General features: G+C 41.7%; 1 protein-coding gene across 17 annotated transcripts in view; it reads right to left on the bottom strand.

Moving 5' to 3' along the window:
- Nucleotides 1-215: 215 nt before the first annotated feature.
- LOC104127333 (glycerol-3-phosphate acyltransferase 3) overlaps nt 216-15,309 on the bottom strand; it is a 33,910-nt gene continuing 18,816 nt past the window's right edge. For 15 of the 17 annotated variants that reach the window (XM_035895536.1, XM_035895530.1, XM_035895541.1 and 12 more), the window contains 7 exons: nt 14,869-14,962; nt 14,466-14,581; nt 13,444-13,499; nt 13,011-13,096; nt 12,098-12,226; nt 10,890-10,969; nt 9,841-10,418 (listed from right to left, as the gene is read on the bottom strand). In XM_035895536.1, coding sequence (XP_035751429.1) covers nt 10,304-10,418; nt 10,890-10,969; nt 12,098-12,226; nt 13,011-13,096; nt 13,444-13,499; nt 14,466-14,581; nt 14,869-14,962 — 676 coding nt within the window. In that variant the 3' untranslated portion in view covers nt 9,841-10,303. Of the gene's footprint in view, nt 233-9,840; nt 10,419-10,889; nt 10,970-12,097; nt 12,227-13,010; nt 13,097-13,443; nt 13,500-14,465; nt 14,582-14,868; nt 14,963-15,309 lie in introns of those variants that run through there. The other 2 variants (XM_035895527.1, XM_035895534.1) reach the window with 2 other exon arrangements.

The following is a 15,309-nucleotide window of genomic DNA, read 5'->3' as shown; positions in this document are numbered from 1 at the left end:
TGAGCAGTCTCTACCAATGTTTGTGGTAGCAGGGGAAGGTGACTGGTTTGATCCCTGCTGTCATTACACACGGGTGGGGAAAAAACGCTGGCGAAAAGGTATTTTGACAGGAAGCAGTTTTAGGCACGGACAGCCGTTCCGTATAAGCAGAACAGAAGCAGGACAGATGCAAGACTCACACGTAAACAGAAACTCTCATTTTATTGCATCCAGGTTTCCACTCCACACTTGCATGAATAATTCACAAAGCCATTAATGTTTAATTGGAAAAAAATCAATTGTGTTCTTGAGTTGCTTGAAGAGCCACCTTCTCTGCCTGGGACAGCAGGGAGGAGGAAACGTGCCTGCGAACCTGACAGCCTCCTCCTAGCGACAGAGCTGCTGGCAAAGCCCTGTTACGAATGTGCTGAAGTTCATCCTTTGCACCTGTCTGGCCCGTCCTTCAGTGCTGGCTGTTAACAGCAAAAACTGTTGACTTACTAAAAAAACCAAAACCAAACAGCTTGCTCTCTGCCAAGTGGCCTTTGTCTTTCAAAAAGATACAGCTGTTATAAACCACTGATCACCTACCTACTGATAAATTAGTTTCAAATTAATTCCATCATTACATTTCATTTGTTTTCTCTGTAGCCTGTGAGAACATAACAATTTTTCTGCCTTACTTTTACCAGTGAGCCTGTTTACCTAAGAGAGGAGGACTTCTTTCTTTCAAGCACTAGGACAATACTTTCGGCACGGGTAAGACAGCATGATTTCACCGAAGACACAGAAAGAGCGGTAGTTTTAATAATTTTCTATGCTTTCATTTTTTGAAGGCCTATTTTACATATGAAGGCTACATGTAGCTGTGCTTTCTGGTGGAGTATTTTCCGGTGAAAAGTGCAAACCATAAGAAAGAAACATCCCATGAGAATATATCAGAGTTTATAAACTTGGAAGAAAACATTTTCATATATCCTTATTTTTCAATTTATTTCACAAAGTACAGTACATACCAAAAAAAGCTCCAGCTGAAATTATATGCCTCAAGTTTATCTAAACCAGGGGCTCCAAATGGATCAAAAAAATTTTGGTTTGTTTTTTAACTTTGTGAGAAGCTATCAAGATTCTTATTTCTTATTCTATAAATACTAGTAATAATGTATTTTTCTGTCTGTAGTAAGAAAACATTTACATTTATCGCCTTAATATGCCTGGCCATGTAATGTAATGCATGATTTTAACAGGGGGTTGGACCGAATCAAAGACTGAGAAAAAGTATGTGTAAAATTCTCATCAGTCTTACCACACTGCTTTTCTGAATGGTTTATTTTTACACTTCTTTGGCTATACTTATTTTATCCTAGTTAATTAGCAGACCCTATCAAGTTTTGACAGAGTGGAACATGGCTGCAAACTTGGTTTCCAAGATGAGGGAAGTCTTGTTGAACCAACCTGGGAAGAGAGCCTGGGCAGTGTCACCTCGTGTGGCAGTCACACTTTGCCTTTGCTCAGTTACTGCACGCTGTTATTGGCTTCTGGTAGGTCAGATCTAATAAAAAGTAGCTTTTCATTTGTCTCCTGTCACTGGAGCCGGGCAGCTTCAGAATATCAAACAGTTTCATCTCATGTAAATATCTGTATTTTATTGGAAATAAATAGGGTCAGGGTAGTTATCCTAGTCCTCCCTTTTATCTTCTGCTGTTGAGGAATGGCAGGTAGCCAGCAAAGCACTCGGGGGAATTCTGCACTCTCTTGTCTGTCTTCTGGCTGCAGGCAGGTCATGCTTTCTTTCCACCACCGTATTTCCTATAACTCACAGTAAAAATTGATACCCTTTATACAAGGAGTCAGATGTTTTCAGCTTCGCTTTGTATCCGGGAACCTAAGTGGAATTTCACCTTCTGCTGTCACGGACCTCCAGTTCTTAATACGCTGAAAATAAATACAAGTAGCCTGGCTTCTACATGCCCTTTAAGCCTAGCAGCGTGTATTGATGGAGCTGCAGCCTGGTGTGGTGTCTCCAGCAAGGATGAGGACTCATAAGCAGTGTGTGCTTCACAAACACAGCGCCCAGCCATGCCCCACCTTAAAAAATTTAACTTCCATAATTTAGAAATTTAGGTTTCTAGGAGTTCAGCAATCCAGCTACAATTAAAACCCCGTTAAAAGCCCCAGGCTTACTTTCTCCTTACAACAAGTGGGGAAACATGAACATGCAAGAAGGGCATTAACAGAAGCAAGCAAAAATGTATGGGATTCTAGCTAGAACAACTGACAGGATACATGCTGCAGTGGAGACAACTGCAGCCGACAAGAAACTGCACATGTCCCACACAACCTTGAGTGTCCCAGAGGTGCCTCAGTGAGAAACTGAGTCTTTAATGCTGTAAGGGGAAGAGGAAGGAGAAGGATTTTCTCTAATGCAATGGTCATATGAATAAATCCCAGGGGCAAATATTCCCAGATGTTCAGCATCCAGCACTTTTCATTTGGATACCCTAAGTACAGGCTTTACGGTCATTTGGCCTCCCCTCTACAGCAGGATTTTATCACTTGGAGCATTAACAGCTGACACTCCTTGTTAGTCCTGGAAACAGGACCCTGAGACCTTTCTAGCAAGCACTACACTTGCACATTTTTCAGTGGGATGTCTATGTGCGTACTTAAAGCTTGGTTCTGTAGTGAGAGGAGCATCAGAAGGCAATTCAGCAACAGACCTTAAAAGCATCTGCGCTCAACTGACCAAACCACCTAGAAACCTTCACCACTGTGTTAATGTGGAAGGGGTTTTGTGAGTGTCACAGCGGTTCCATGCATCAAGCACAGGAGGAGATGCAGGCACCTTCTTCAGAGCAAAAATGCTACAAAGAGCCCAGAGGATGTGCAAAAATTTGTGGCATCAACACGAGGAGCACGCCACAAGGATGGCACCTCCTTTTAGTGTCCACCATGACCTGAGGCCTGGCAGCCTGGCCTTCTACTGCACTGGGAGAGGAGAAAAGGTGAAGAAAAAATATAAATCTATTACTCCAGAGCTTCATGACCTCTATAATGACTTAAGCTTCCAATATAACAAAATTACCACTCCTAATGATACTGTGCTTTTCTGTTCATACCAGTATTTTGAGCAAGGACAAAACATGCTGATGTCCAATAAATTAACTTACCTTTTCATCTTCTTTTTTTTTTTTTTTTTAAAGTGCTTTTAAGGCTCGTACTTCCCAAAAGAGCATTAATAAGGTTCTAGTCCTCACGGCAGCGTTAGGCACGCATAGAGCACTGCCACCTCCTGGTCCCACAGCAAGAGCGACCCGTCCCTGTTCCACACATGAAGCAGACTGTGCACTTGACGCACCCACCAGGGTCACACATTATGCGTACAATGCAACATGCAAAGAATAACTTTAAAGCTGAAACATGTAAGACAGCATCTTGGACAGAAATCAGCCTCAGCTCAAGTCTAACATAAATGTATTTTCTATATAGATAGCTCTCCTCATAATCCCTTGTGCGTGTATTTTATAAAACGATATTAATAAAACACAAGACAAATGGAGCAGGTATTTGAAGTATAACATACAGTTCATTTTATTGAACATGTGTACATACTTACATCTTATGTAAAGTTATAAGTTATATGAGTAAAAGAAACTGCCTGTAGCCATATATGAGCATTTTTTTAAAAGATCTGTTACATAATTGATAAACACAGTATTTAATGTGTGAACAAATGAGTGCTTATAACATAGCTACAAAAGAAGCTGTTTAATAGATGTCTGTATAAACTTAAAAGGTAGTATTTAATAGTTATCCCATATAAAAAGAAATACACCTTTCTAAATTATCTAATAACCCATTTCTTAAAAGTCCAATATGCAAGGATATAGTATTTTGCCCGATATTACTCTATTTAATATCTACCATGTAGATATTAAATGTTTTTTACCACATGCACCTTTCGTATAGTCAAATACAAATAGCAAGGGATATCCACTGATATCAATAATCCACAATTGCACACAAACCATGACTACTGATTAGTAAAGCAATTATCATATTAAAAGAGTTCAAAAGGGCTCAACTTACTGTAAAATTAGAGATCAGTCACTACCACAGCCATTACATAGAACAGCATTGATTGGATGTACTAAATGCTAGCCTTGATGACAATTGATCACGATTAACCCTGCTCACAAAGGAGTCTGGTACACTAATTGAGGAGCCATCGTTATAATAGAATAATAAATACAGAGGAGGGGAGAGGAGAAATGGCTGCAAAACTAAGGTCCTTCCTGTCCGTACAACAACAACAATAAAAAAGGAAAGAGCTAGGAAGGCCTCTGTCCCTACCCTATGTCCGCTAACTTCTAAGCCCTCTTTTCCAAAACCAGATGAACCTGTGAACCCCTTGCAAGTCACCTCCACAATCTGTGCCACAGCTGGGAAACATGCCCAGAAGATCCTGAGCAATGGTATTTCACCTTGGCACATACATTTCCAACAGCAAATCCCATGGAGAGGCAAGAAAACCCAGAAGTCCCATCTGTAATCCATCTGTGACCTATTCCGATTGGCCTACTTGAAATCAGGCCTCAAACTGCACACATAACCGAAATGCATTCCTTAGAGTGCCGTGAGGCTAAGAAAAAACACCGGGTGAAGAGCTGCCCAGGCCGCTTTCCTGGCTTTCATTCAGGGCAGGCTGCGCAAGGAAAAGTTTGAGAAAAACGCTGGGTCATCGAATTCGGCACTAACTGCTCGCTGTTCTCACTACAGCTCAAGGAAACGCGTGCTGTTAGAAAACAAGTTCAGAACATCTCCCTTATGATCCTGAAAACATGTTTTCTTCTGAAAGCGTCCCCAGTCATAGATCAGGAGCAAACTGCATCAAGGTACTGAAGAAACTCAACACAGCAAATTAGTGTCATACTGCCTTCAGGAACATCCCGGGCTCGCCACCTCTACTGAATTTTAAAATACAAATAAAAGCTCAGGGGTGAGACCCATACCTGATTTTGAAGCAACTAAAGGACAGAAGTATTTCTGATTTTGGTTTGTCACAGGGAAGAGATGGCCTGGGAAAACCCCACACAACACAGGCTGCTGAAACTTAGAACAAGCACAAGCTTTGCTGGCAGCACACCATGATCTGGTGTTTGGGCTATGCAGAGTTATTTCTTCGTTTTCATGGTTTCCTGGAAATGTAGGAGCAGTAACAGGCTCATTCATCGGAACTTAGGGCAACTCTGTATGACATGAAAGGTTGGGAAGGCTGTGCAAGGGAGTTTGCTACCGCTAGCTAGCTGCCACTAGATGGCAACTTTGGCGCGTTTCTTGTAATACATGGCTGTCCAATTACTGAAACACATCTTAAAACGGCGAGTCGGGAAAAAAAAAGGTGTCTCCCAGTAATGTAGAGGAGGTCAGCAGGGGTCTAGAAAAGACGTTTGGAGTCAAGAGAATACAGGACTCTAGCTACATCAATCTGTCTTAGCATGCAGGTACGTTACAGTGGAATATTATTACACGTTTTAGCAAACACTGATTCATTTCTCACAGAGTACAAGAGGTCGCTAAGTTGCTTATCACTACATCTTCTAATAATCCATAACCTTTCTATTGTTAAAATTAACTAATGTTTCTCATGTCCACGCTATTGTCCTAATAGACAGTAGGCATTCAGGAATCCCTTTATATAGGTACAAAGCGTGTATATATATACACCCACAGAGAGAGAGAAAAAAAAATAAAGTATATTTATATATATAAAAAGAGGTCTCAAAACTTCAGGTCCCATCTTGTATTTGAGTCACATACATTCTTGGAGGCCCAGGAAATTTAGAGAACCCCTCTAAAAAACTGGCTCAAATACGTTAAGGCAATGACGGCCATTTATACAGAAACTCACCTTACACTGCTTTAATGCTGCATAGTTACAACCTGTTGCAGGTTACCTTACCCTTGTAGCAGAGCAGCGCAAAATACTTCAAACATGAATCGTGGCAGTGTCCAAATAAACTCTTCTTAATCCAGAGATGAGAACCCAGAAATATGAGCCAGATGTTGAAGCTATTTCAGTCTGCACATTCAGTTTAAAGGGGTCAAAGCATAAATCATCCTTACACGTTCTACTCCCAACCAAGGACGACTTATGTAACAGCAGTGCGAATATCCAAAAAGCTGCTTTCAGAGGACTCCTTCTCAAGCTGATTTTGGAAGCCTTCCTGGGGAAGGGGAGGCACGTTAGACACAGTGACCCGGCCTTTATGGGATTCTGAGAGTTGCCCTTACTTACTCAAAGCTTCAGGACCCTAAATATAGGGGACACAGCTCCAGCCCAGTGCAGAAGCAGGATAGCGCCCAAGTGACTTAAGGTCCTGGGCCACCCCAGGACCCACGCTGTATACAAACATTCTGCACTGCACCTGGGGCGTGCTGCATGAGTTTTACTAAGGACCTAAAGGTGGAGTTTATTAAATATATCTGGTTCTCCATCCACACAGCTGATCAGACGGTGATGTCTTCAAAAGTTAGCATAAGCAGCTACTTTGACTCTGTCTCTGACTCACCCACACAGCAAGAAGGCCTCATTTTCTTCACTCATTCCAACATACATGTATTTTCAACTCATGGCCCACTGTCTTAGGCATCTCAGAAGTTTGGGATGAATGCATTCAGGACAGCTTTGGTTTGGTTTCAGTTTCAACACGATGCATGAGTGCCACAGCAACACCTTCTATCGTTGTCCCAAATCGGGTTTGTTAACCCAGTGTGCAATAAGCCAGTCTTCACACACGGAGACGAGAGATTGTTTATTCACAAAATTGCGCAATTTTGGGTGCTAGGTGACCTCCCACAAAGGTAGCACACTTTTCTCTAACTTTTATACACTACAATTAACATATCTAATTAATAATCATTAGCTAATCATACCTGTCTCTCATTGGTTCGTAATTTCTTCGCTTGCACTTGAAGCTACCATCCGATTTACCACACATGCTCAAGGGGCAGGAGGGCATAGTTTCTTTTAGCTTCCATTTGAGTCAGTGGTTGCGATCTCCCCTTGCCCAAATTACCTTTCCCCTAGTTTTTGTCCTTGGCACACGTTAAGCGACTCTTCGTGGTTTACTAATCAAGACAATAATACATCAGCTTGTCTCCTTTTCAATTACCTGAGCAATCTATTAACTAAACAAAAGCATAGATAGGGTAGGGCTTTACAATGGACATTCTACGGCAGCATTAATTTTGGGTAACAGCATCACTTTGGTGCTTCATACATAGGTATTAGCCAGCAGCACCAAATTACAAAGCAAGGCTACAATGCAGGTCTTCCCTATGCTGATTAGCTGTATCATATTTTATTTGGAGAAGCAGCCGCCCAGCCACTTAAAAGTGTAAGGTTTGTTGGGTAAGGAGCTGAAAGGCAAATACATTAAATGGTAAACAGCAGAGGAAATTTGTGCTCTTGAGGAAGATGGAGCCACAGGCTTCTCCAAGATGATGATACAACTTGTCTATGTAGCTCTTACAGCTCGCAAATAAACAAACGAATAACATTCCTTACACTAACAGTTCTATTTGTTTTGAGTGCCTGATGCACCGAAATATTTATTCTCTTCCATCTAAGCCTATCACTTGGCACAAATTAGCACAAGACCATGCTACATTTGATCCTGCAAAGGTATGGAGTAAAAGAGGAGTTCAGGCAGTTTAGAAGCCTGGTTCCTGCACGACCAGTGGGAGATAAGTGAAGAGGAGGAGTGAGTCACACAAGTCCGAGTTCTTTGATTGTGAAAAACAGGCTGCAGTTTACCAGCTTCCCACTCACGTGTTATCATAAGAATGTGTTCTTTTTACCATCCCAGAGGAGGAAGGCAACACTTATCTGTGGTGTCCTTTTGGGAAACAATCAATTCCTCCACAACCTCAGCACTCTAAGGGCAGCGTGCAATTTCAGCTAAAAACAATTGCCAAGGCCGCTGCTGATAAATGCAAATGAAATACAGCATTCAAGAGAAAGGAAAGGGGGAGATGGAAGGTAGGTAAAGAAAGCACCACCAAAACCCAGAAACATTTCTTTAAAGCAAGGCAACACAAAGCAGTCTCTATTTCAAGTCAGGTTGGCATTTTTAAAGGCAGCTAACAAAGCACACCCCCTTCTCTTCATTGAAAATTTGGTGGGTTCATTGTTTGCTTTAAATCTCCCTATTCTATATGTAAGTACCTACTTCACAGAGGGTTTAGCTTCTTTTGTCAAGACAGCCAAAAACTGGCAGAGAAAGTATAAACAACCCCACCGCTCCCTCCCACAGCTCAACGGGTGACACGCAATACATTCAGAGGTCTGAGCTATACTTTTACATAGCTTTGAGTCTTACCCATAATGAGGATCACACATGCAAGGGTTCTTCTTTTGGTGAGCTGAGGAAGCGTTGCAGGACAGCAGAAAAGGCACAAAATCTCCTAACGTCTTACAGAAGCGGAACTCAAATGAGAAAATTTCCATTCCAACAGTTCTTCTTTATCTTCCCGTCTTTTCCTCTCTCCGGCCCTTCTTTTTGTCTGTTCTGTCTCCCCTTTTACCTCTGAGCAGGAACAAGGCACAAAGTAGTGTGGGAAGGATGCTCCCAACACTTGTCTTAACCCCTTGCATACTACTGCACTCTCTGTTCATGACCCTCAGACGTCAGTCAAAGAAGGAAAAACTCCCAATTTTAAACTCTGTCACACTGAAGAGATTTAACAGTTATCTGGATAGTCTGTCACATTTCTTCAGATCTTTATACTTAGGAACTAAATAAATAGCTTCAACAAACATGGAAGCACAACTTACTACAGCCAGGAGCAAGCAGACCTCTTTCACAATAGGAGAGCCTGAAGCAATTTTCCTCTGTAGATGTACTGCTGGCACCCTCCCTACCTGGGTGGCCAATAGCTGTTTAAAAGGGCTTACCTATGACACCAAAATTTGTACTGACTGATCCACCAAGAGAATTCACATACCTGTAGCAACTAAATCCAGGGATGATACACCAGGCCTGGCCACAGAAGAAGAGGGCTCGGTTCTGTGCTACTTCTGTGCAATGCAGCCTCAGGGCAGTTATCACCTGCGTTACCCCCTCCCCTGAATGGGAGTTTTCTATACGCTCCAGGGCTGGGCAGCGTTCTATCTGCACCCCTGCCCTCCTGGCAGGGTGTATTTGTGCTGGCCACAGACAGGTCCTCCATCTCTGCTGAGACCTGAATGGGCTGCTGTCACGTAAACCTTATTAACTGTCCTTGCAACTCATCTGTCTTAAAGCAACTTGGGCAAAATAACACCTATTCGTGTCTGCTTCATTAGTGACGTTCAGATCATTAAAGAAGCCAGATTCTTCCATGTGGGAGCTACTTAACAGGAGAGCAAATATTTTATACAAAGAAATACTATAAATGATGGAAATATTTCCACCTCAGATTCCTTAAGCACATTTGCTCTGTTTGTTTCTGGAGGGTGGGCTTGTCAGAGAGCAAATCAGTAGCCTTCACACCAAGCGGTAACACAAGCAGGTGGCTATCCAGATATAATTCCAACAGAGGATAACAGAGGTCATGTCATAGGTTTTCTTTAATTTGTGTAATGCATACAAACAGACACAGAAAAGGATATAACAAAATCAGAAGACAATATAATTTAAAAATACATTTTTCTACAACAGTGTCCTTGGCTGTGACTAATTTATCCCAGCATCACACACCCAGGCAAGAGGGACACGCTGCCCTGGACATGGTCCTGCTGTTTGTCAGTGGGACCCTGGAAAGCTTCCTACATTGCCATCCCTGGTCCCCTTGTCTCATGACATGGAGGGGAATTTGCAAATCTGGAAAACAAATTTTAGTGAACCACTTGGTATCTTCTGACATCAGGAGATCTATCTCTACAGCAACACCGTGACTGTGGCTCACAGGAAGATTGCTTAGTCCTAGTCATTGATAGAGGCTAGGAGTACGCAGGTGTTTTATTACCAGTTGCCATTTAAGTCTTCAGGGTAACACAAAGATTTTAAAAAAACAGCGTTTCAATGTACCTAAGTTAATTTTATTGAAGATTCTTCTCACTCAACATCAGAGAGAATTTTACTACTATGTTGTAAATCTTCCTATTTATAAAATGATATCCTTATTTAATATAAAATACTATCTCTCTATGGTTTTCCTGCTGTGTCACATGCAAAACATCTTACAGGGACAGAATAAAAATATGTCAGTTTTAATATAAAAAATAGCCCATTTTCTGGTGGAGATAAGTCATGGGAAAATAAGATAAAATAAATACCATCTAACAAACATTTCCATTTCCCACAGATCCATTTTCTATTATTATCTGGCAATATTTTTTCTGTTGTTCTTCCTTGAAAGACTCTTTGACCTTTTTCCTTTTCAGTCCCCCATCCCTGAAAGATACAGAAAAGAAACAGCCTTGAGCTCACTTCAGGGTCAAGGCAGAAAAACAGTACAATATTTAGACTATGTAGTCAAAGCAGTTTTCACCCTAAATGTTGGCTTTTCCAATACAATGCTAAATGATCTGTACTGCCAAGACTTACCACAGAACACAAACAATGCCTTTCCTTTAATCCAACATTTAACAGGCAAATAATTTATTTTCACCAAATACCACCTGCTGGCTAGATCCAACTGTCAGCTCTGTTTCTCTTTTTATACTATATTGGTCTATTTAGTCTAGTGGAACAGTTCAAGGAATAAAGTAATATTTTCTGACTCAGAGTCAGTAAGGGTGATGGACTACCGCCTAAGCAAAGCAAATTTGGAAGAAGTTTTAAAAGATTCCAGGCTAATGGTTCAGAATACAGAATGCCCAAATGCGTTTTATTTACAGCAACCTCAAAGGAGTTGCTTCTTACCAAGGAAGCACAGACATTCCTCCCTGAGCAGCAATGACAGCCTTGACTCTGTTGGCAAAGTGAACAGCATCTTCTTCTTCCTGAAAAAATACACAAATTATTTGCTTTGCAACTTACATATTCCACATCTCTCTTAGAGATATGTTTTGTCAGACAGCAGGCACTTGGGTTTATGCCAGGCCCACAAGCCAAATGTGACCTGCAGGGCAGTTCCAGTTGGTCCTGGGGAACGCTGCCTGGTTTGCCATCATTCGGCACTGAAAAGAACTAAGTGGGAGGCTCTGTGGTTTCTGGAGCAATCTCAAACAACTCACATCCTGAGGTCACAGGTATGGCCAGAGCAGGGGATGCATCTGCTCCCAGTACTTCAGTACCAGACTGAAGCTGGGAACACACTGACAGGATCACCCTTGGAGGAGATGGGGTGCCTTGAACAGGGTTGGGGCCTGGTGCATTCAGGATCAGCAAATTATTGAGTTCACCAGAGTCTGTTTACCTCAGCTGCAGAGGATGGAAGATACATGCATTGCAGCAGCTTCCCTGCCAAGACTAGGACTGAGCAAAGACCAGGGTAGGCAGTGCCAAACCGGGACACTGCTGGAGCAAAGACGTCGACCACTTTGTCAGTGTCAGGTCAGTATCCGGCAGCAGTGGGCTGAGAGGCCATGCCAAGTTGTGGGGTAAGGTTGCTGGACAAAGGATTAGCTAGATATTCTGCAGGGCTGAGAAACAAGGAGGTGGGAGGAAGCTGTGCAGATGGAGGTAGAGAGGGGACACAGAAGGCAGAAGCACCGCAGTATGGTGTGAAGAGAAGGCCTGAATCTACATATCACCTCTGGAGTAAAAAAGGGACACCCTGTGCCAGGCTGAGGTGCAGGACACCTGCAGCATAAACCCACATTTTAACTGCTGGGGCCAGAGGAAAGCAAGGCAGCTGCACCCAAATAAAGAAGCTGTTTGGGAGCAATAGGGAGCATAGTACAGAAATGTCTGAATATCTGAAGAGTAGTTATTACTTGAAGGTAATTAACCCACGTAAATCCGTGCTCACTTAATTTAAAGACTACAGCATTGCTTTCTGGCCTTTGTCCACTAAGTCGTCAGTAAAGATTTGCAAACATAATGCCAACACACCGCACGCAGTAATGCAGACTTCCTCCCAGGCAACATTCTACAAGCATTTTCAAAACATACGAAAGCGTAAGTACCTCTTTGACCATCGGTGGCAGGTACCACACGTTACAGACAATAGCCCAGCTGGTCAACACGTTAAAAATATAGGTCATAATGGAATACTTTGTGCTGTTCCAGAACGCATCTCCAAAGCGGGGGTCATACTGGAAGACAAGAAGAACAAGCGAAAGGGCATGATCTGCTACCTTAGTTTAAATCATGTAAGCTGCTCTTTTTTGGCCATGAAGTCACAGTCCAGCTTGTTAAATCAGGGGCAAATCCAATCACACCTCCTAAAAGCAGGAGTAAATTCAGAGTAAAGCTCCACGTTTCAACATTTATTACAAGTTTATAACAGTTAACTTTTACAAGCAAAGTAAGACCCCAAACTGTGACAGAGCCATTGAAACACATCTCAACTACAACAGAGTTCTACTCAAAATGTAAAGATTTGTCATCTACAGACATGTTGACTACAAAGGTTTCCTTGAAAACACTCACACCAGTTTAAACATTTCCCTAAGATTAGGCAACACTATAGTTCCAGAAAAAGTAACTAACGTATCTAGAGCTAGGGTGGCTTGGCTAAAGCTACTCAGAAAGCTTTGGAAGTGCCAAGAGAAGTGCCTTTATCCCTAGAGCACACAAGAGCCAGGAGCCCTAGGACAGAAAGAGCAGGCAGAACTGAACACACAGCATAGCAGTCGCAACTGTGCTTTTCAGGTTGCTCCTAGCCAGCTGTAAAGATACTCAGTGAAACATTTCCCATACTGCACTGAACTGCAAGACACTGCACACCATGAGAAGATTTCATTTTCTCAGGGTTTATTCAGTACCTTATTCATGCAGAACAAACCCCTTTTTAAAGTTTACATGTGAACAGCTTCTCTAACACAAAAAGCTTCTGCAAATAATCCTTCCACTTTTGGAAAACTGCAGATACATTACCTTGATTGCTACGGGATGGATGGTCCCTCCTACCTCAAAGCTTCCCTTCTTAAACATCATTACTGATGTGTTGTTTATGCAGGTACCTGGCCAGAATTAATACAGATGAAGAGTTTAATCCACTCTAAGTAAAGTATCAGCAAATGAATCCTAAACTGTCTTAAGGAGACTTAAGTTGCTAAAGGAGAAAGTAAGCTTTAGCTCTGGAACATAATCCCAGATGTTCTCTCTTCCATTATGCTATATGCTAAAGCAAATAAGACTGTCATAAAATTATTGTAAAATACTAGAATCTGACTTTTAAGATTTCACAAGAGCTAATTAATTCTACAGACTAAAACCAAACACCTCACTTGTAAAGACTGGGTATAATAAACTGCACTCAGTGGCAAGAAGTGAGAAAAGCAATAAAATCAATACAGTAGTTTCCTACCTTCTGGGAAAATTAAAATGGGTAATTTGGCCTTATCTGCAATGTGTTCTCTAATTCTGTGGAGAGAAAATAAAATTTCAGCGTATACTTCATATTTGTATTTGGCCAATAATCTAAACATCCATTAACTCTTACATAGGACAAGAAAAGCCCTTGCCTGGTTGCCCTTTGCTGACATGTGTGCTGGTTTCAGGCCTTTGTTTCAGAGCTTCTCTCTTGCTAATTGCAAAAGTAGGTTTTCTACAAAACTGTATGCAGTTTTATTTCACCATTTTAACCCAATTAGCACGAAGCCACAGAATGGTGGTACTTGAAGCATGTAAAAATCACTTCCCATTTATTTTTGACAGGTTCCAGCAATGAACAGTCAAACTTTTCTTTTGACTGAAGCATATTCCATATTTCAAGTTTTCATGTCTTCTAGGGTCGTAACATCAGTTTTATCATTAGTTCCTCATCTAGTTAAGAGATAGACCACTATTTTGCAACATTTGCTGCATCACTTAAAAACAAATGGATTACTGCTAAGTGGATTACTGACACACAAAATCTGTTGTTTTCCAAGACACCTGTCTTTCCTATAACTCAAGAACATGCAGTTCCTCTCCAGTCCACATTAAAAAACAAAACAAAACAAAAACATCAGATACCAAAAAAAGGAGGGAATGATCCAGCATGGGGGGACCTTAGAATTATAGAATCATAAAATGTTTTGGGTTGGAAGGGACCCCTAGAGGTCATCTAGTCCAACCCTGCATTGAGCAGGGACACCACCACCCTGTCAGGGTGATGGTGGCAATGTGGAAATTCCCAGAGGTTACAGGACAAATGCTCAAAAGTTCAGTAGATGATTGCTACACCCTGCACCTTCCATTGATGGAGCAGTTCCAAACCTTACACTGATGACAAGCTACAGCTGCCCACCAAAGAGAGATGCAGGGCGAGAACAGTCTCAACTCACGCTTGGACCTCACAATTACTAGACCTGATGGGACAATTAACCAAACAACTCACTACCTTACTTTTTCCTCACCAGATGACGGTCTTTCAGTTCTGAGCGTTCAAACAAAACATGCTGACTGGTTTGCATGCAAGATTTTTGAATAAGTCCCAGAAGCCCTCCGTGTACCTGGCCAACCTGCAAGCCCAAAAGAAAACAGTTATTATGCAAACACACACACACACACTTAAATGATAAAATTCTGAACACAGATGCATCAGTTTCTAAGCTTGTTCACCAATTATACCAATCCTCTTCATCAAAGTGTGCACACACCTACCTGTGTCTATTACTTTGCAGTCCTGAACACAAGTCTGAATGCTATCAAATCTCACTCTTTCTACCAGTAAGTTTATCCTCTTACCCAACACTACATCTGCGGGCATCGCAACATTACCAGTATTTACCAACTCTCTTGTTCATACCAAGGAATAGCATGCATCACTGGCCAGGATTAGAACATCTAATGGAGACGTGTGGTTAGCTACACAGATGCCTCCTTCCTGCGGTCTGTTTTCCCTGCAATGACAACCGTAAAAGTAATTACTTAATGTTTATTCTCCAGACTGCAGGCCCCATCAGGTAGCCCATCCAGTGAGCACACATCCACAATTGAGACACTCAGTGACAAAAGCATTTCAGGCACACAGGTTATCTGCAGATCCATAGAAAGTGGAAGAACACAAAACATTTAAAAATACTAATATTACCATGATATATGTTAAAACTTCTGGCAGTACATTACAACAGATAAGTCATCTTTCCTCATACTTTCAACAGTCCCTTCACATTTCAGTAGTTTTGGTATTTCACCAAAACCAGTTTCCTTTTAACTGCGAATACAAGATTTCATTGGAGTAGGCATT

Source organism: Egretta garzetta, unplaced genomic scaffold (assembly GCF_000687185.1).
Source record: "Egretta garzetta isolate BGI_Z169 unplaced genomic scaffold, ASM68718v1 scaffold615, whole genome shotgun sequence".
Classification (NCBI taxonomy): domain Eukaryota; kingdom Metazoa; phylum Chordata; class Aves; order Pelecaniformes; family Ardeidae; genus Egretta; species Egretta garzetta.
The sequence above is the reverse complement of the archived record's forward strand: the minus strand, read 5'-3'. Positions and strand labels throughout refer to the sequence as shown.